This window comes from Cebus imitator, unplaced genomic scaffold (genome assembly GCF_001604975.1).
Source record: "Cebus imitator isolate Cc_AM_T3 unplaced genomic scaffold, Cebus_imitator-1.0 Scaffold2, whole genome shotgun sequence".
Taxonomy (NCBI): Eukaryota; Metazoa; Chordata; class Mammalia; order Primates; family Cebidae; genus Cebus; species Cebus imitator.
Genome location: NW_016107317.1, coordinates 8,486,544 through 8,509,076, shown reverse-complemented (window position 1 = coordinate 8,509,076; position 22,533 = coordinate 8,486,544). Strand labels below are relative to the sequence as shown.

The 22,533-nt window shown below is 34.6% G+C and overlaps 1 protein-coding gene across 2 annotated transcripts in view; it reads right to left on the bottom strand.

Annotated features, from left to right (window-relative positions):
• PDE3A (phosphodiesterase 3A) overlaps window positions 1-22,533 on the bottom strand; it is a 316,106-nt gene that overhangs the window by 44,548 nt on the left and 249,025 nt on the right. For both annotated transcript variants that reach the window (XM_017528921.2, XM_037738537.1), the window contains exons 3-6: window positions 17,421-17,678; window positions 15,112-15,266; window positions 10,045-10,160; window positions 1,594-1,813 (exon numbers count right to left, since the gene is read on the bottom strand). In XM_017528921.2, the coding sequence (XP_017384410.1) occupies window positions 1,594-1,813; window positions 10,045-10,160; window positions 15,112-15,266; window positions 17,421-17,678 (749 nt within the window). The remainder of the gene's footprint in view (window positions 1-1,593; window positions 1,814-10,044; window positions 10,161-15,111; window positions 15,267-17,420; window positions 17,679-22,533) is intronic.

Sequence of the window (22,533 nt, the reverse complement as noted above, 5' to 3'; positions counted from 1 at the left end):
AAAAAAAAAAAAAAAAAAAAAAAAAAAAAACCCCACTATGATGAAAAGAGTTACTGAGTAGTAGAGCTTTTCTGAACATCTCTCTCCTTTCTTTAGGGGACATATTTCCCAAAAGTCTGGAACCCACGGTGGGAGATTCTCCCTAAAAATGCTGAACACAGATGTCCTTGATGAAGATTACTGCACGGGGTTTCATCTTGGCTCAGGGTGCATACAATAAAACAATGCTTCTTAATTGTGTTCTGCCAAACATTAGATCCATGGGCAACTATTGGGTGTTAACCTAAAGAAACTGGTTCTGTGGTCAAATAAATTCAGAAAACATCAAATGAAACAACAACAACAAAAATAAAGAGAAATTCTTTTAACAGAACTTCCAAGAACTTTTAATAAAGCCATATGTGTTATGAATCTCTAAGAGTAAAGTATGATATATCTTCTCAATATTTTACTATAGAGCTTGCTTTTTTGTGGAAAAGAGATGAGATTAATATCCCACAGAAATCATTTTATTAAAAACAACTCATAGAGGGCAGCCGAATAACTTTTGCATAGTAGAATAACTTTGGCTCTGGGCAAACAAATGAAAATAATTTCTTATTTAAAATTGTCAAGAGAAAGGAAGTAAAAACAAAAATTGTAAACAACATTTATTTAATTTACAGAGCTTCTGACTAAAAATATATAAAAATGAAAATTGTGAGGCTTAATAATAGTTGCTATTTGTTAAAACTGAATATATTGATAAAACCTGGGTCTATGAAGTCATATTTGATACTAGAACACCGACATGTTACTCATTTATTCAAATAGTTATCCTCATTAACCTCAGAAATGAAATACTATTTTATTCAAGGTACTCTCGTAGTAACTAGAAAAACACCCAACTGTTTTTCTACTTAAATAATACCATAATGCCTTCAGATAAATTATTCAAGCTATTACTTAAGAACAATAAAAGTACATTAACCAGTAAGAAGACATAATTCTTTCTTAGTGACAACCTTGGGAAAATAATTACTCCAGCCATTTTTTCTCAACTGATGTGATAGATAACATTTTATAATTTTGTTTCAATATGACAGAATAGCACATACAGTTGTTTAAATTGCATTCAGAGAACTATGTGAGTCCAGCCATCCTGTGCAATATATTATTCACATATTTTTAAACTGTAAAAATGGGAAATGCAATCCTAAGATTAAATACGGCTAATATCAATGTAACATGTTTGGAGAACAGGTATAAACATTGCAACAAAATGAAGAATTATAACAGAATAATTGATATCATTTTTCGTTACATTTTTTCTACATTCTCCATCAGGAAACAGACAACATATACAGCTAATAATCGTGTATCCTCCCTAAAGATTAGCTGTATGAACTGCATGGATTCTATCTTTGTTAATAGAAAATTACTAAAACATAAGTTTTTATTGTAGCCTATTCAACAGAAATCACATTATCCCATTCTTGGTTGTCGATGACTTTGGCAAACCTACCTCAAGCTTTGTGGGCTGGTGGTAGGTATTTCTAGGGGAAAACTATCAATGGTTTTATTATTAAACTTCCGTTCACAAAGAATCCTTACCTGCTACATATAACAGGTGGAGTCAGGATTTGAGGGGATAGGTCAGGGGCACTCTGAGTATAAGTTAAGGCCCTGTGAGAACCTAGGCTTTGTTTGGCAGTTGTGTCAGCAGATTCTGGAAACTGCTCTGCAGAAATTTTGCTGACTAGGCTGCTGGCAGGAGTTCCTTGGAGAGGTGAGGAGCAGGGCGATGAAAGAGGTGAAGTTTTAGCGAGGGCACCTGAGAAAGAATGAGAGTTAAGTAACTAAACAAATGTCTTTAAAATGCAATATTGCAACTGTTGAACTTCACCTGGACCCTTATAAACTCAATAACAACCATGTGCCTGCTCAGGTCACCAGGCTGGCCTCCTCCACATACCAACATCTGGAGCCAGTGTGGTTGGGGTGTCTTCACAGCATTAAGTGGGAGGAATGAATCATCATAAAAAAATCAGTGGCAATGTTGGCACATACAGCCAAAGCCTTGGTGTCCTGGAGTAACTTCAGGACAGAAGAATATTATTTTGTCCTCCTATTTTTGTTTCTTCTTGTCATTCTGACATGGAAATGATAGTTAAAATTTTCTCATGTGTTTACTTTCTCTTAGGCTGTGAAGGTTTTAGCAGGAACAGGATCCGCTATTGTTTTAAACATTAACCAGTATCTGGGGCAGAGTTCACCAGGCAACAGATGCTTAAAATATGTAAATAAAGAAGATACATTACTGAGAGGAAATTAACATTCTTAACCATTCACAGTTTCAGTGAAGCAAGACCTTTTGGTGTGAAAGAGTGTTTTGATCAAAATAATTTTTGAAGAAAACATTTTAAAATATAGTAACATAATCCATTTCAGGTCAAACAATAGTCCTAAAGCCTCCACTTCAAGTGTGGGTATTTGTGCCAAACTGTCTGTATTTACTCTAGATTGTGAGAATTTTACAGGACACTGGCTTAGATTTCAAAGTGTAGCTGTTGGAAGACATGGACAATGCCTTTTGAAGTTACTTTCTCCCAACCACAGAGAAGGCACCCTGCGCTTAAAATGGAAAAAAGGAGAGAAATAACTTCTGGCCAACAACCTGCTTACAGGTTTTGTTGATTTTACGGCTGAACAATGTACTGTGGGGCAAATGAAATGAAATTATTAAAAGTCATTCTCTGTTTCTCACCACTTAGGAAAATTTACAGCCATCCACCTTCACATCATGGAATTATGTGTGTGGTTAGCTGGCAGCTGGCTTTCAGCAAAGTTTGCTTCCAGGGTCTAGCTTCCTCAAAAGTTTGAACTGTCACACCAAAGGTTTTCTGGTCCACTGAAAAGAATATTAAAGTTGCTGAGGGATTTTGTGTGAGCATGTGCAATTTTCTTTTTAATTTCTTGTTTGCACTGTTATTTTTGTTGTAGTTGTTAAAGATGAGAAATCTCACTCTCCCCTTGCTTCAGTGTGAAGAGCAACAACCCCTGTAGTTCTTTCCAACACATTAGTGTTAATTCCTAATCAGCAGCTCAAACCCCTCCCAGCTTTTCTATTAAGCAAATGAAACCACTTAGACCCAGACAAGTTAAAAAACCCTCCCAGAGTCACAGTACTAGTACATGGGAGAATACAGAGTAAACCTAGCTATTCTTAGTAAAATGTGGTTTAGAAACCAGTACCTTTATCAGAGACTACCCAAGGGGAAAGTAAAACTCATGACCTATTAGGCAGCATTTGCATTGCTCCTTATGTCATGACTTACGGTTTTTATTTCAATTTCTACTTCTTTTAAAAAAACACTTTTCCAAAGATAACGACAATCCTTCACATTACATAGTCTCCCGAGCCAAAAAAGAAAAGTTCACAAAGGTTTTAACTCAGAATTTCCCAGACAATGTATCATTATGGGAAGCGTTTGCTGTGAATTATTTAATGGTTGCAAATTTTTTAAAAAAAGAAATATTTTATTTGGAAACTCTAGAATGAACTCAATTTTTAATGTTATCTCTAATAGTTTATAATTAGATTTTCTCATTATAATTTTATAAAATAAAGGAAATCTAGTTTTCAAACTCAAAATCCCTTCCCATTTCTCTATCGCTATGATAGTCACAAATATTACTACACATATATGGGTGCTCTGATGTAAAGGTTGAAAAGGATTGGTGTAATTCTGACTAGTTTTTGGATTTAGAAAGGGACTCCAGATAATCTTAGGAAGGCACTGTAACTCTTAAGGAGCTGAATCCTAGTATGATGTGGCAAACTGTTTACCAAAGCATCTGTATTGGAATCGCAATGATTTATTCATTCAACAAGTAGTTATTGTGAGTCTTGCTCCATGGGTGGAGTAGGATATAAAATAAAATCCCTGCACTAATGGAGCTCCCACTTTTTTAGGACAGACAGAAACTAAAAAATAAAAGTTAATTAAAAAGGAAGAAAAGAAAAGTTAACAAATTCAAGTGATTGGAAGAAAACAATGCATGGGGTAGAAGGCAGAGAAGAAGAGATGCTCTTTAGATAAGATGGTCTAGGAAGGCCTCTCTGGCTGGGAAGGGGTGGGCGTGGGTAAAATTTGAATGGAGGCCTTATAAAATAAGCAAGACATGTAGATAAGTATCTGGGGAAAGCATGTTCAGGAAAGAGGGACATGGAGGGGGTGGTCAGAGGAGCAGTCAGGAGGTCAGACTGGCAGCTTAGCAAAAAAAGGAAAAGGGGCAGGGGATGTGGTCAGAGAGGTTGCTGGGCAAGTCTGGTTAGGGTTGGGTAGGCCCAGGGCAAAGTTTTATTAGGCTGGTGCAAAAGTAATTGTGTGTTTTTTTTTTTTTCCAATAAAAAGTAATTGCAAAAACAGCAATTCAAAGTAATTGCTGTGTCATAAGAAAAAGAGATTCCTAAAAAAATAAATAAATAAAATAAAAGAAAAGAAAAGAAAAAGAAAAAGAGATACCTGATAGACACTGTGTTAGGCAATTCCTTAGTTATTCTGATAGTAAGCTGTGAGTTTGGGGACAGTTTTCTACACAATTTTTTTAATAGAACAATAGTTCAAAGCCCATGAGAACATTGTCCATTTCTGTCTTGACACCATGTATTTTCTGAAGGCAGTTTATGAGAATGATTTTTTTCGTTGCTAAGTTTTAGTAGCTGCCAGCTGATGCCTCAGATACATGCAATTCACTTTCAAACACAAATTTAAAAATTCGCACACCATTTGAATTCTTGGAACTCATGGATTAACTAAATTTAAACAAGCAAGCAGATTTTAAGATACCAAATGTACTGGCTGGGATGAAATTTAAAATAAACCTGTAAAAGAGAAGCTCTTCTGTAGTATTAGCTTACATATTTTGAACACTATCAAAAGCATAATTCAGCCGGGCGCATTGGCTCAAACTTGTTATCTCAGCACTTTGGGAAGCCAAGGTGGGCAGATCATCTGATGTAAGGAGTTCGAGACCAGCCTGGCCAACATGGTGAAACCCCGTCTCTACTAAAAATACAAAAATTAGCCAGGCGTGGTGGCGCATGCCTGTATTCCCAGCTACTTGGGAGGCTGAGGCAGAAGAATTGCTTGAACCTAGCAGGTGAAGGTTTCCGTTAGCTGAGATGGTGCCACTGCTACACTCCAGGCTGGGTGAAGCACAACTTTTGGCAACGAACCTGAGAAGCAGGGATATCTTTATTCTGCAGGTGAGAAGCTAAAGCTATTAAAGTATACGTTCTTTTTTCTTCCAAAGCCAAACCATCCCAGTGTGCATTATTATAGTTTACTTAAAGTTTAAAAAAACAGGAAGAATTAGGATGTGCATGCATATTTACACATATCAGTCTTCAAAAAGATAGGGAGATAAATGCAGATAATAACCAAATTTTTTTTATAGAACGGATGAACTATAAATACTATAACTAAATGATTTCAGTTACAGGAAGAGGACCATCAGAGGAACTGGGAGGAATAACATTTGGAAACCTTTAAAAACAAATTTTCTAAAAAGGTTTCAATGTAATCATGTCTAAAGTCAGAGGGATGACTGTTAGAACCTTTGAAAGTCTCATCTAATTTAATATCGCACACTCACACATTTGCATACACACAAGTGAAGGGATTCAGATAAACATGCATTCTCTCAAATATATTAATGTTTACATTCACTTTATATTTGAGTAATTTTAGCAGATTCCAGGAAGAAGATATAGCTCATGAAATATAAATTTTTGAATGATTCAAACTGTCCTAATGTGAAATATTTAAAATCAAAACACTGAAAAACAAAAAATTAAAAATACAATTTTAAAAATAAAGCCTAAAATGCCAACTCCTTTGAGTAATTCTGACTTTAATTCCTTGTTCCTGAGAGCATGAGAAAATGTCTGTCAAGACACAAGGAATTTTGGGCAATCAATGAGAGAAAATAAACAATACTGCAGGGGAATTATTTAAGTGAATCCATCTGTTTTGTGCTATAAAACTCTCTCAGTTTAATTTTAATTGAACAAAAAAGGAACCAGCTTGTCTGATAAAGATATCTCTTTTTTCCAAGCCCAGATGAAAATGGTCAGCCCAAATATTTTTCCAAAACAGAAATTGCATCTAAAACAATGCCAAAGAAAAAGAGTCCCAATACCATAGTTGAAGTTCTCTATCATTTCAAATTTTGTATAGGAAAAAGAGAGTCTAGATTACAGGTGTAGAGATACCTGTTGTCACTGCAATAGGCAGCCAAACTTACAAGAATCTGGGAAAGGACTACTGCAAATCAAGTAACTATAAATTCAAGGCGTTTTTAAAGCAGAATAATATCATGGTAGCTCCACAATGTCAGTGACTCATACTAGAAGAGCAAAATTGAAAACATAAATTATATTTGAACCTCCTGCTTTTAAGCTTTAATTAAAGGAGTCCTATGTGATTTCATTCATTTATTTTATATTAGTAATTGAATAATAATTTGTGTTTCAGCTATTTAAAATTATCATTGATTGACTGAACTAGAGGACACACTGTTTACTTGATCTGCGCAAAGAACAAATTTCATTAGTCCTCTCTAGAAACAGAGTATTTATCTTTCAGTATGTCTCTTCTTACTTCATACTTGCTTCCTCTTCACCTTATTGCCTGTTGCTTACATGTTTCCTCAGACTCCTCACATTTCATTTGATTCCATTTGCTTACACTCTTTGCCACAAGGGGGCTCTTCCCAGCGCCTCTCCTAGTTTATGGAAAACCAGGATGCATCACAGTCAACTGCATCAAACATATCACAACCACTTAGCTCCATCAACCCAAACAGGGAAGCAAGGATTTTTAAAGCAGAAGCTCCCATCTCATTAGGGAGAGCTGCTATCTCTTTTCAGCCCTCTGATTCTTGATAGATGTTTTTGTCTCTTTTGGCAGACCTTTAGGAATTTAATTAGTTGGATTCGGCATGGGATATAGGTTATTTTATAAACATTTAGCTGTGCTGTCTAAAGATGCCACAATGCAAAAGCCTCTCCAAAATGATGATGATGAAAACACCTTATGCACCTGATGGCAAGAATGGAAAGGGGCTCTTGCTATGCCTGTGGCTTTAATTCCTACCATCTGTCTGTGTAGTATCTTATGTGAACATTCCTTTCCTTTTACACTTTGCTGTTTTTTCTAGAATCTGTCATACAAACTGGGGAGTAGGACACAGGAATATAAGGTTGTTCCATCATTTGCTCTGTTATTTCCAGTGTGTGCCCTAACCATAATTTTCACCTTCTTGATCTTATCATGTTGGTTACTCAATAATTTTTATGTTATTACTCAACTGAAGAAACAGGGTGAGAAAACCAAACCCTCCTATTATCTTGTACCCAGCCAAGTACAGAACCCAAAATATCCTAATTTTAAATTATGACAATTTGTCATCCTCACGTTTTTCTAGTATGAAGTCATTAGGATAAAAGAATGTATTCAGGATTAATCATATGACCTAGGGAAAGCAAGTCACTTAACCTTCTTTTTCCTCAGTTTCCTCATCTAAACCCCCTTTCTGAACTACACACAGATTTAGAACACTTAAATTTATATGTCATCTCTTGAATTACATATTATGACTGTCTGAAATTTTAGCTCTGTCCTTAAAAAATCTTATAAAAACTATTCACAAATCTGGAAATACTATTATTTATGAATTTAATGTTTGTTTGGATTGACCCATTGTTTTCAGATTTGTTTAACATTTTTATTAGATCTCAAACTTTCGATTATTCTTCTTTCTAGAATATATCCATTATAAATTCCTTCAGTAAAGATTTGGCAGGTGGTAATGTTTCGACTTCTTTCAAATTGACTTTAGCTCACTCCTAGTCTTGTAAGATGAATCTGCCAGGCACAAAATTTTAGGCTATTATATTGTTTCAGAACTTCGAAGAAAATATTCTACTGTGTTCTGACTCCCAGTATTTCTGATAATTCTGCTTTCAGTCTTACTGCTTTTTCTGAAAAGGAAATTTGTCTTTTCTCTGGTAGACTTTAGGATTTGCGTGTGTGTGTGTATCTTTGGTGTTATGTAGTTTGACTATTTTGTATCTACGTGTGAGTTTCTTTCCATTTACTAGGCTCCTCCTAAGTATTTCATGTCTTCCATCTGCTACTAAAAGTACGATTACATATATTATGTATATTAGACTTTCTAATTTTTGAATATGTCTTAAAATCTATTAGAGTTTCCCATTTTCATCTGTGTTGCATTCTGGATAATTTCTTCAAATCTTTCTCTACCCAGTTTGCTAATTCTCTCTTCAGTAGTCTACTATGCTATTTAATATTTCCTTGCCTACATTTAAAAAGGTATATTTAGCTGCTCTGCAGTTAGGTCTTTTCTCATGGCTATTATTTTTCCTTAAAGGTGTAAATTTTTAAATTGAATTTCAATTTAATTATTTCGACCCTCTTACAGATCTAGAAAGTTGTTTGTTTCTGTTAAATCAAACTCATGGTGTTTCTTTGTGCAATTAGTGGTCCTGGTTGTAAGCTCCATGTTTGAATATGATCTGATAAAATCTCATGGCCCTTAATTGATGATGTTTTCCTTCCAAAATTATCTGCATATATTTTTATAGGGAGCCAAGTGGTCCTACCCAAAACCACCTTAGTCCACCTTAGTGTGCCTTTAAGAGTCTCAGGTTTAATGTGGAATTCTCAAATACAGTTTCTCCACCTTGCTGGAGTCCCAGATGATTCTCCTTATTAGTGAGCTAATCTGCATTTGTCCTCAGGGATATCTCAATTTAAGTATTTGCCTACATTATCCTACATTGCCTGACCCTGGTGAAAACTCAATTTTATTAGCAGGTCGTTAATGACTTCTAAAAGTGATAAAATTTAATGAACATTTCTAAAGGGCGGAGAGGACCAGATTAGTTGTTGGAAAACCAGATTACCTTAATGGTTTCTTTCACTGATGTAATGCCAATAAAATGGTACAAAAAAAAGCTATCAAGGTAAAGCACACAATTCTGAGGGACTAGGTTCTGATGAAGAAGAGAATCCCAGAAAGGTGAGCCAAAATCCTGCAAAGTGTTTTTCCCTTCAAAGCATTATTTACTGACTATTGGCATGGAGCAAGAAGTGGAGGATCCAGACAGAGGGGTGCAGCTGTTTGGGAGGCGGCCAGCAGAGCTTTTAGCAATGTCATGAGGCTGATGACATAAAAATTGGAGTTTGGGGTTGCCATGGCAGCCAGAATTTGAATGTTTCATATCTCAGTGGGAAGTAGGCAGTTTTCCTTTTAACCATTTGATGAACGCTTAAACTGCTAAAGGCAGTAGATTAATCAGGAAGTTTCTGAAAAAAATCATTGATGTTTTCTCTAATACTGAGAAGTGAAACCATGAAGTTAGATTCCAAAAAGGAAAGATCAGAGGAAATACCTCAGGTTCCTAATTGGGCTTCTAAAGAGAAAGGCAATTCAGAGATAGAATCTGACAAAAACACCTATTATAGTTTTGGGTGAGCACAGACCCTGAACACATGAGGTTAATCTTCCCCCATATCATTTCATCTTCCTATCTAAAGCTTTATTACTCTTAAATTTTTGATATTTAAATTCCTTATCATAGCTCATATGTAGTAAATGAAACACTTCCTTGAACTTATAAATATCATACTCCTGAAAGGTAATTTTAATAGACACTAAAAATAAAGTTGGAATTTCTATTATGAGATGATGCTTCTGGAGATTATCCTTGATGGTAAAAGTGATTTCCTATGCATCTAATTAGTTCAAGATAGAAAACCTTGTACAGCAACTGTGAAGGAATCAGTGTCATCACATAGGTGGAAATCTAAATAACTAATTGGTTATTGAGGCTTTTAAAAATAACCGATTATTAGAACAGGCAAACCAAACATATCTGAATATAGGAGACCCTTGGAATATTTCAACGCTTAAGGTCTGGTTTACTCTAAGACTCCACACTCACAGTAACCCTTCTCCAGTTAAGTTACTTACCTGGTCGACTTTGCTTTTTAGCCTTTACATGGTTAGCTGCAGAAACAGCATAGGACGAAGTGAAGGATCTGCTTTTGGTGAGGGTCATCATCCCTGGATTATTCCAAGAATCAGGACTAACAGCACCATAAACACAGGATTAAAAGAAAATTCAAGAAATTATTCATCAGTTATTGGGCCAATCTTGCCAGAACCCAAACATCGTTTCTGTAATAGACTTGCCAATCTGAGTGTTGGTTCAGGTTCAGTGACAGAATCACTGTACTTCCCAATGATGAAACAGATTACATAAAGACAATCTCTGTTGCAGGGATATAGCAGTTACTCATCAAGCATGCTGGGTTAAGAAACAGGAAAGATAACTTTCTAATATTCCAATTAATAATAATTAACACCTTCTCACTGTACTCTAGAATTATGTTCCTTGCAGATTTTCTAAAAGAGACTTGCAGATTAAGGTTAAGATGCAGGTGAATTTACATAAACTGTAAGTGTCATAATGCTTACTTCAGTACTCTATTATTTTTGGTGCATCTGTATTCAAAAATTGACCACAAAATCGTTCAAAAATAATGGGTTTTTTTGCAGTATTTCCTTGTGAAGGAAATGGCTAACAGCAGGCCTTTAGTTTACGATTTCTCTTTACTGGTGATAACCTAGAAAAAAAAAGTGATGATCCATTCAAATTCCCTTATAAAAAGAGAATATTTTTTCATGTTGAAAAAATACTTCATCATATCTTTTTCAAGGGAATTTGTTAAAAGGGACATGCTAATAATGGAGTTGATGATATGTACCAGGAGAAAGATAATGGAGAATCTTCATCTAGCAAATGCTTTGACCAGGGTGTACTTGGTCTGCCTAGGTTGCTTATTGTAAATAAATGTGGAATGAATATTAACAGATTGATGGAAGGTTGAGCTAGAGAAGGTTATGTAAGTCATGCAATTAATGTGATATAAATTTTGGAGGTATTCCAAGACAAAATTTCTCTGTATGTGTTGCTCAAAATTTACATATTGAATCTGAAATAGACTCCATACTAATTTGGGAGAAAAGGAATTTGGAAAGTTGTATTGACAATCTTGGACTGCTCCAAGGGAAAAGTGCTTAGTCTGTGTTTTGCTAACACCTGTGTCCTTTCAAGAACTAGTAAATTTGGTACTGGGTACATTCTATAATTTATACAAATATGATTTGACAATTTGATCTTTTACCAATCTTAGATTGGCAATGTAAGCAGGATGTGCCTCCTCTGTCTGGGTGGCTTACTGTAAATAAACCTGAAATTGATAGAATTAGGGGTTCATGGATGCATGGAGATTGCCATATCAGCTGTATAATTAAGAGGATATAATTTGGAGAGGTTCCAGAGCTAAAATGGTTCCCTCTGTGCAAGTAATATTATGTATGCATTGCTTAAAACCCTGCGTGCTAAATCCAAACCAGAACATGTGGAATAAAGGGATTTTCAGGGAATCGCACTAACAGACCTCTCAAAGGAAAGAATGCTAAACATGTGTCTTGCTATTGTCTGTATCCTTTGATTACTAGTAAATTCGGCAATGGGTGAGATCTGTAATTTCAGTTGAGGTCAATTTGACACTCTAACACTTGTTATCTCAATTTTTTTTCCATCTTAGAAAGATTTTTTTCAACTATTGACCAATGTAGTTAAAAACTTTATCTTTTCTCCTTACTTCTTACAGCAGTTTTCCATATGTGAGGACATTTGAAATGTGGTATGACCTTCAGCAATTATACAATGCAATTAAGTGAGGCACAAAAATATTTGTTTGACTTCCTTTTCAGAAAGCACATCCTAAGTATTTCGCAAGTTCTTGACATTTAGGAAATAATGAAATGAAAAAAACTTTGGATTTGAAAGAGAGAACTACACTGACTATTTTCTGGTGGTGTTGGTCCCTTTTAATTCATTTTGCTGGACTGATTAACTGAAAAGATTTACTGTGAAGAAATATTATGTAATGTATATGTGGCCTCAATGTTTGCAGTTCTCAATACATTATATATAGTGAATAGGTTATTACTTTTACTTTTCTAAGTAGACTTTTAAAAGACAATGCCTAATATTATTCAGAAAGATATATTATGAAGGCTAGCTATTCAAATAAATTGTTGAATAGTAAATTGTTCAAATAAAAACATTTAAAATGTGTTCATTTTAAAGTTTGCAAAATATGTTAGAATATCTTAATGAATGTGAATTTAATGAACTCAAGATAAATAACATCCTAATCACATCCCATTAATACAGTAAATATTAATTGTATTTTACTATTAATGAAACAATAAGTCAATATATTATATTCTATATCAATGCACAATAGTTTACAGGTGCTTTCATATATTGCTTTGTGAGACCCTCATGATAGTTTTCAGCTTTTCATTGGCCCTTATTTCCTGATTCTGGCTTAGATTTCATGAATATGAAATAATTTGGATCCTGTAAAGAAGAACAGCTTATAAACGCCTTTACATGGTTTCTTCACACTGGCACAGCAGAGGAAAATTGTCTATGTGCTTGTGATGGAAGATCTCAATCCTCTTCCCAAAGGTGGTCTTTTGCTCTTATTATCCCCTTATGACTCCATCCTAAGTCCTTAAAGTCTGATCAGGTAACAGTCTCTTTTGCTAAGGTTACAGCTTTCTTTTTGCCTAGACACACAGGCAGGGGTCAATTGCAAGGTCAACTTGGAATGATTTAGGGTCTGATTTATTTCAGCTTTTTCTATTTCTCTAAAGCCTATTTTGTAAGCACCTACTTGTATTCTTCCATCTAATTTACCCCTCCAATTATGTCATAGTTCCCCTTTTCCTAATGACTCCTTGTGGTTGGGTACAGAGATTCTGGCAGGTTAATGACTTGCTCCTAACAACATAATACATTTCTGAGTGCTAAGACCAAGCCCCTTCAGATTCTCAGTCCAGTGTCCTTTCTACCAGACTGTATTTAAAATTACCCAGTAGCAAATTATCCAATTGTATATGTAAAGGGATATAAGTTGCATTTCTAATTTTTAGTTCTCATTCTTGTTATTCTTTTGATCAATGTCAGTCCTCAAAGAGACCCAATAAATGAACAGATATGGAAAGGAATAAATAAATGGGCTAAAAGGGAAGAAATTTCAGGGCCAAAATTCAAAAGAAGGTTTTAACTTTGGTTTATAATCAAGCCAAAACTAGTTGTATTTTGTGGTGGTACTACTGCCACTTACTAATAAATGGTTTTCCCTTAAAGGGATCAAATTCTACTCAGAATGAATTTCCTTTCTTCACAATGATGAAGAAATTATATTGCTTTCAGATTTTACATCAGAACTTTTCGCAGGACAGTGAGATTATGAGATAATATATTAGGCAGTGATGAAAACATATACACAGGTAAGAGATCTATGAGTATTTTTAGGATGAGAGAATGAGAATGGAGGGGATCATATGATATTCCTTATATCTATTGTAAATATTTGGATGTATCAATTTTACAAAGAAGAATGACAAGATCCTTGGGCGTTAAGTTCTTAAAAGTTCTTAGAACTTTTTGCTTTGTCATGATTTCAATTTAAACTCTCAAGTTCATTTAACTGACTAAGAGAAGAGACAGGGAGGGGAAATAAGATTTGACTAGAATTAACAAAGAATAACAGAAGGAAAGAAGACATTTGAGAAAGCATGAGTAGATTTTTGATAGAGTCATTCTATGGAAAGGAAATCATGAAGCATTACCTATACTATGAAAGGAAATTTAGCAGGGTGCATTGGCAAAGTAGACACTCTGATGATACACACTGAAAACATAATTCATTTTATTAAGTAATATTTAACTATAATACTATTAACATTTATCAGTATTTGCTGCTGTAGAAATTGTCAATGATCAATATTTTTAGAGAAAAATATTACCATTGACTTCTGTTTCGAACTTCAGAAAATGTTCATGAAACACTGCATAATCTCTTCTTGTATTGTTTACAGGTTTTACAAAAGTCCCAGTAATAGGTTGGAGTGGAATTATACTGACATATAAAATATATAATGGCATTTGAGTTTGCTTCCAATTCTATAGGTTTATTAGAACACAAATATTCATATGGAAGAAACCAATTAAAAAATTTTAATCAAAAAGGCAAGAAAAGTCAACAGTCATTAAATTCTTATAATCTGAAATATTTCTATTAGACTCAGTATGTTGGTTTATTTATATCCCAGGCTAAGATCAGGAGAAAAGTACTTCTGTTATTGCTATCATGTAATATGACATAGATGTAGATATTTTTCATTCATTAGGTCATTGATAAAACTGATATATGTGTTTCTAAAACCTGAAATCATATGGTAAATGTTCTCACAATTAATGAATTGAATAAAGTATGATAAGTATAACATTTTTATTCTAAATAGAAAGGGACCCAGTATCTCCCTCTAAATGCACTTTCCTTGGCTATTTTCTTCAAAATACTTTTTAGATGTTAATATAACCTTTTCTTTAGTTTTGATAATTCTAGTTTTTAAGTTGCTTTGAAAAATTAGAATTAATATCCTCAGGAAAGTTTAAATTATCAAATGTTTGAACATATCTAGGTGTTCTTAGTATGACCTACTTTTGATTTGCTCTTTTGTCCTTTGTCCAAAGCTAAGACAGCTGGTCTTGTGGGAGGCTAAGGACTGGGCTAGGGGCATCTCATATCAATTGCAAATGTCAAGTTAGATGCTTTTGATTTAAGGGTCTCAACATGAATCTCAATGTAGATAAAATTAGCCTACCTTTATCCTGGGCTTAACCTTTCCCATCTAAGGTCACAATGGCAGAGATCAGCTCAGGTGATTCTTTCCACTTAAATTTAAGGCCACACAACAGACGTTAAGCCTGATTATCTGATGTTAACCCCCATACAGCTCTGCATTTAAACCACGCACCCTTTCCATTTTCAAAGCTGACCTCCAACCAAATGTAATTGGTTGGCCTTCCTTCTCCGGTAATTTATAACTCATTTTTGGCAAGTAACTTCTCTAAGAGACATTAAGCCAGCGAGAGCCATATGTCACCTGGATGAAGGTGCTTCCTGCAGTTTGATGCTGGTGCTACGGTCTCTCCGAACTGGGGCAGGCTCCAAGGTGGGTAGACCTGTGGCTGAGGTGGTGGTGGTCCAAGTGGAAGAAACTCGTCTCAACAAGCCAGGGGGCAGACTCCTTCTCAGGCGCTAGGAAAGAGACTTAACTTCATTACCAAGCTTATTTTATATTTCTTAATTTGTATGGAATATCATAGAAGGAAATGAGCTTTTAATGAGGTTAATTGATTAAATTATATTGGTTGAATACCACCTATCTAAAATTTGGGTGCTCAGAAATTTAATAAAAGACTCTGGCTAAAATGAATGCATATAAAAATAACATTTGGGGGTATTTATTTCAATGCTTACACAAATATGTGATTACAGGAGTGAGTGTCAATTACCTCTGAGATAATTTTGTAGTTATATTTATTCAACAGGATTTATGTATCTATTATACTCCTTGTTATGAGAAGCTTTTCCTCAAAAGTCACTTGCTTGGGGGCATGGATTAATTTATATCATCTTGCACCCTAGTCTACACCCCAAGTATACTGACTATATTATCTTCATTTACAAATGAAAGGAGCTAAGTGTAAGAATGTAAGTCTTTCATAAAATGCACCACTTCTCTTATGATTAATGTAACTTAGACATCAGAGATATGAATAGTGTCAACACCTCTTAATAGGAGACCCTGCTGGTCAACCTACTTTTCCCCTTCTTATTTCATCTCCCAAATATCCTACGCAGGATATGTAGCATCATGTGTACTGCGGCAAGAGTCTGGGATCACTAGGATGAGCACCAATACTCTAAAGCAGATCTGGACCTTAAAAGTTAAACTGGGCCGGGCGTGGTGGCTCGCACCTGTAATCCCAGCACTTTGGGAGGCTGAGTCGGGCGGATCACTTTAGGTCAGGAGTTTGAGATCAGCCTGGCCAACATGCAGTGAGCTGAAGTTGTGCCACTGCACTGCAGCCTAGGCAACAGAGCAAGACTCCTTCTCAAAAAAAAAAAAAAGTTAAACTGAAGGTATTTTTTCTACAACTTCACCAACAGTCATAATAGACAGAACCACAACCCACTTTTGTTTGTGCTAATCACTCCTAATAAACCAACCGCATAGGCGTAGTTCACAAAGACATTCTGCTCTTCTGAAGAAGGTAAAAAATTTTGAGAAGTGAATTATATGTCACCTTGGGATTTAAGAATAGCTCTGATACTAAATAGTTTCTAGTATCTCTTAAAGATCTGAATGTGCATCTTAGAAGGTAATTCAGTTGGAAGAGAAAAAGTCAAACACTCTTAAATACCAGCTTTCTGGCCTTAAATCTGTCACTGAACTCAGGTCTAATTTGAGACCTGAAGGAACCAGTTAATCTCTCTCTCCATTTCCTTACTGTCATATTATACTTAGTATATCTATATCAGGGAATTGTACATTAGACAGAAAGTATGTAAATATGTAATTGATAAAGTTATGAAGATCACACTCCTGAGGGACTCACAATAGCAGAAACACAGATGTTACTGACTACCAGCTCAAAAGGACAGCTGCTTGTTTACTAAATAAGTGACCGTGCTGAATATACCAGTGTCCAATGACACTCTGATTTTTTTAGCCTTTAATATGCCTTATTTTTAATCTATATTGAGATCTAAAATGGGTGAGGGTCCTCTTACAATTTGCTTTTGTAATACTCATACCATATATATAAAAATAATACATTTGTGTAATTTCCTTTTTACATATAAATTATGAATTTATAGAAATCACTAAGGACATCTTTTACTTTAAATACTCTATAATTGACTAAAACTGTTCTGGGTTCAAACGTGGTTGTGTATTGGAAAGTCAAGAGGTATTTTGAAGCATATCATTCAAGAAAATAAGAGTAAAGCAACCTTCAGTTTTAGGAGTCAATGGATTTTAAACAGAATCTGCACTAGAAAAGAGCAAGGATTTCTGCCTTTTCATTTTTTTTTTTTGTTATGGCAATATCCTTACCATCTTAGAAAAGAGCCTGGCATATAGAAAAATGTTTGCAAGTAACATGAAAGATTAAATAAAAGAACTAACATAAAAAGATAAATTTTTTATATATAGAAAACTATCAGGTATAAGGAGAGAAGTATTTATGTTTAAATATTTGTTACTTTTGTCAGCATGATCAACACATCTTGCCTGAGTCACTGATAGGAATTCGCAGATGGAGTTGGGGTGATAGGAAGGAGACCTAGAAGACAATTTTTTTAAAAACAGTTTAACCCTTTAAGGAGTATGTCATTATTACCTACCTTTGGAATAGCAAGCTTGTCTTTTTCAGAGCTCTCTTCAGAGTCAGAACAGGTGTAGTTTTCACTGAGGGAAGTGACGGGATTCACTCTGGGCTTGTGAATGGCCTGGAAGGTGAGCTGTGTGCTGAGCAAGTTGCTCACGGCTCTCAAGGATGTGCACACATTTGGTGGAAGAGAAGGGTCTGCCAGGAGGTCGGTAATGAGGCCGTGGGCCTCGCCCATCACGGCTATATCCACAGTAATACTGGTTCCCGAAGACTGAGACACAAACCAAGAAGAGATCAGATAAGAAAAGGCCTGAATCTGAAGGCCCAAAGCATTAAGTTGGACTTTTTCACTAAGAAATGAATTGGGCTGATTCTTTAGGATTTCAGTACAGTAAAATTTAAACCACCTATTTCAAATTCTGCTAAAATGCTCCCTAGCTGTCATCATTTTTTGCATTTGTGGCACATTTTTTAACGCTAGAACTTGGGGAGGGGTCAAGCATATTTGAAGAGATTAAAAAGATGAATGCTAGTTTTTAAAAGGCAAAAACTTTCAGAGAGCTGGGGAAAAAATGTATCACTCCTTATGAAGAGCTCAACATTTTACATGTATGTTCTTTAGGAATTTCATTCCAAAAGTTACATTAATATACCATAAAATTGTATTTTTAGTAATATTTTAATGTGATACTTGAGCCTGGTGTTTATTCAATGAATAGTTTTTCTAACGGTAGATATTCAACAAATGTTATTAGAGATAGACACACACAAAAAAACTCCATGTGTCTGCCAGTTCACAATGTCTCTCTTCCTGCTGTTCGTAAGAATAAAAATTTCGGTTCTGGGATTCTGTGGCACATCTGTCATAGTCTGCCACACTGCCTATCAGAGCAGAGTCATTCCTCTGTCCTCACAGCACAGAATACAGAGGCCAGGAAAATACATAAAAAAACCTTAAGTATAAAGTTGTAAGATTAAAAAAATTATGAGGGACTCTTTTATAATCTTGAAATTAAAACCTTTAAAAAGAATACAAATTCATAAACTGTTAAGGATATTCTCAATGGATCTGACTAAATCAAGATATAAACTTCTGCATAAGAAAATATACCATAAGCAAAGAAAAAATCAGTCTGTGAGGAAATGTTTGTCACACAGAGATGATAAAACATACCCAAATAAAGAGCTTCTGAAAAATCAATAGAGGACAAAACTGAAAAAGGAAGTGAATAGACAATTCAAACAAAATGTAAATAACCACTAAATTAAAGCCACTTACGTCCCTTATCATTAAATTGCAAATCAATATAATAAAAACAACTTTTATTTATGAAATTGGCAAAACAATAAAAGATTCATAACACCAAGTGTTAGTGATGGTTTGGGTAAATGAGTAGTGAGGAAAAACAATCCAAAATTTTTAACAAGGAATTTTGCTAGTTTAAATGTATATCAATTTTTATATCTGATGCTCCAGCAAAACAACATACACATCTGGTCAAGAAAATACTTCTACAAATATTAAACATACAAAAACAAGAAAAAGGTTATAGCAGCGCTCTGGCATCAACAACCAAAGAATGTAACTCCAAGATGCATGTAAGTAGAGACATTTTTTTAAAAAATTCATTATAACTGTATTAGAAAGTTGTATATATTTGTTTAAAAGATGTGGTTAGATTCATAAAATATTGCCTGGAAAATATTGTTCAGTGGGTTGGAAAAGTATGTTACAGAAAAAGTGAATACATATTATTCTCGTAATTAGAAAAGTATCATAATTATGATAATACCTAACATCTGTAAAGATATTTTGTTTTGCAATATCTATAAGTAATGAGTAAATTACTCTGTAAAATTATCATATAGAAGAGTTATGTCTTTTACCACCAAAACTGCAGTAATAACTATAATAATAATGGTAAAGTTGATATTTATTAACCACAAGTCTACAAAGTATTAATTGGTACTATTATTACCTTCACTTTCATTAGACACAAGTAAACTTGCCAAAATTAGACAGGTAGAACATGGAAATATCAGGCTGCAAACAAAAATAGCTTGATTCCATAGCTCAAGGGCTGAACCAGTATGGTGAAAAACAAAAAAACCCAAAAAACAGAAAATCTTAATTTTATGTTCTTAAATATATCTGTAATTACTTAATGTATTATTTAGTAATAGTGCCTGTGTTCTCTGTTCACAGGCCCAAAATGAAAATTTAAGTGTAATACTAATAGATTTAGGATATGTAGGCATGCCTATGTCACATTTGTACCTATAGGGTTAATTTTATTTTTCTGAGCTAAAAGTAGAATTTTATTTACTTGTTTGAAAAATAATTTGTGTGGTGTATACTTGAGGCTTATAATGTTATGTGATATGTACAGACAGTCAAATGGTTACTGTAGCAAGACAGATTAACATATCTAACATTTCACATAGTATTTTTGTGACAAAACAGCTGAAATCTCCTTTTTTAACAAAAATCTCTAATACAACATAATTTTGTTAAATGTACGTAGTCCTCATGTACATTAGATCCCTAGACTTACTCATCCTATTTATCTGCTACTTTGTATCCTTTGACATGCATCTCCCCATTTCCTGCCCCTGCCCTTGATTCTGCCCAGAGTAAACTATGGTTTTATTCTCTATCTCTGAATATTTGACCTTTTTTAAAAATTAAGATTCTACATGTAAGTGAGATCATGTAATATTTTACTGTGTCTGGCTTATTTTACTTAGGATAATGTCCTTCAGGTCCATTTATGTTATGACAAATGGGATGATCTCCTTCCTTTTTAAAGGCTGAATGATATTCCATTGTATGTATATACATTCCATGTTTTCTTTATCCATTCATTCATATACGGATGCTTATGTTGTTTCTGTATCTTGGCTATTGTGATTAATGCAATGAACATGAGAGTGCAGATATCTTTATGTGGTGGTGATTTTATCTAATTTGGATCATACAGTAGTTCTATTTTGAATTTTCCTAAGAATGGTTATACTGTTTTGGATAATGGCTGTACTAATCTACATTTCTTACAGCAGTGTTCTAGGGTTCCCTTTTCTCTACACCCTTGTTGACATCTGTTATATCTTGTCTTTTTGATAATAGCCATCCTAACAGGAATGAAGTGATATCTTACAGTAATTTTAATTTGTATTTCCTGATGATTAGTGATGTTAAACACTTTTCCATACATATCTGTTGGCCACTTTTATGTCTTCTTTGGAGAAATGTCTGTTCATGTCCTTTGCCCACTTTTTAATCAGGTTATTTTTCCCCTATTGTGTTATAAGAGTTATTTATAGATATTAACTCCTTATCAGATATATGCTTTACAAATATTTTTTTCCCCAGTCTGTCGGTTGCCTTTTCATTTTGTTGATTGTTTTTCTTCCTGTGCAGAAGCTATTTAGTTTGATGTAGTCTCATTTATTTATTTTTTTCTCTTTTGGCCTGAGATTTTGGTGTGTTATCCAAAAAATCATTGCCAAGACCAATGTTTGAGAGCTTTTCCCTTAAGTTCTCTTGATGGTTTCAGGTGTTACATTTAGGTCTTTCATCTATTTTGAGTTGATTTTTGTGTTTGGTGTAAGATAAATATATGATTTCATTCTTTTGCATGTAGAAGTCCTGCTTTCTCAGCACCATGTATCAAAGAGATTACCCTTTCCACCTTGTGTCCTCTTAGCACCCTTTTGTAAAATTATTGACCGTGTATGTTTAAATTTACTTCTGGGCTCTCTATTCTGTTCTATTGATGTAGGTTTCTGTTGTTATGCCAGTAACTTGCTATTTTGAGTATGATAGCTTTGTCATATAGTTTTAAATCAGAAAGTATAATGCCTTTAACTTTTTTCCTCTCAGTACTGCTTTGGCTATTTGGGTTTTTTTGTGGTTTCACAAAAATTTTAGAATTGTATTTTTCTATTTCTGTGACGATGCCATTGGGATGTTGATAGTTATTGCATTAAATTTCTATATTTCTTTGGGTAGTATAAATATTTGAACAATATTAATACTTTTGATCCAGTAACAGGAAATATTTTTCTATATATTTGTGTCTTCAATTTTTTTCATCAATGTTTTATAATTTTTAATGTATAAATCTTTCACCTCCTTGGTTAAATTTATCCCTAAGAATTTTTTATGCAATTTTAAATGGGAGTGTTTTTTATTTCTTTTTCAGCTAAGTGCTTATTTGTATATAAAAAATGTTATTGATTTTTGTCTGTTGCCTGTTGATTTTCAATCCTGTAACTTTACTGGATTCATTGGTTAGCTCTAACAGTTTGTTTTGTTTCGTTTTTGGTGGAATCGTTGTAGTTTGCTACATATAAAGATCATGTCATCTCCAAATAGAGACAACATCATTATTTATTTTTTTAATGTTTGTAAAAATGCCAATGAACTAAGTTAACATTCCTTTTTAGAAATAAGTATCTTAGAGAGAGATCCAAGATGGCTGATTACTAGCAGCTCAGGATTGTGGCTCCCAGTGAAGGCGCAGAGAATGAGAGGATGCCACACTTTCAGACGAATTTTTGTTGCTCACGGACCAGGAGATTCCCAGCGGAGGAGCCCCACAGGTCACCAGCACGACTCTTGTGGCCAGTGCTGCGGCTCTGGTGCAGAGTAAATGGGACTGGGTCCCCTTTTGGTCAACGTTTGGAGCTCGGGGAAGGCAGAGTCGCCTATTCAGCTGATTGAAAAAGGGACTCAAGAAGGAAGCCAGACTGGAGATTCCTGGGCAGAAAAGCACCACGAACCTTAACATGGCTGTTTTGGCTGGTGCAGTGGGTTGCTCAGATTCTGGTGCTGGGAATCAACAAGTTGGATGTCTACTCAGAGACCTAATTTGAAAGTCGGTAATTACAAAGATGACAGGTGGATAAATTTACAATGATGGGAAGAAACCAGCGTAAAAAGGCTGAGAATACCCAAAATCAGAATGCCTCTCCCTCTACAGGGGATCACAGTTCCTCATCAACAAGGGAACAAGGCCTGATGGAGAACGAGTACTTTCCATTACCAGATTTAGGCTTCAAAAGGTGGATAATAAGAAACTTCTGTGAGTTAAAAGAACATGTTCTAGCCCTATGTAAAGAAA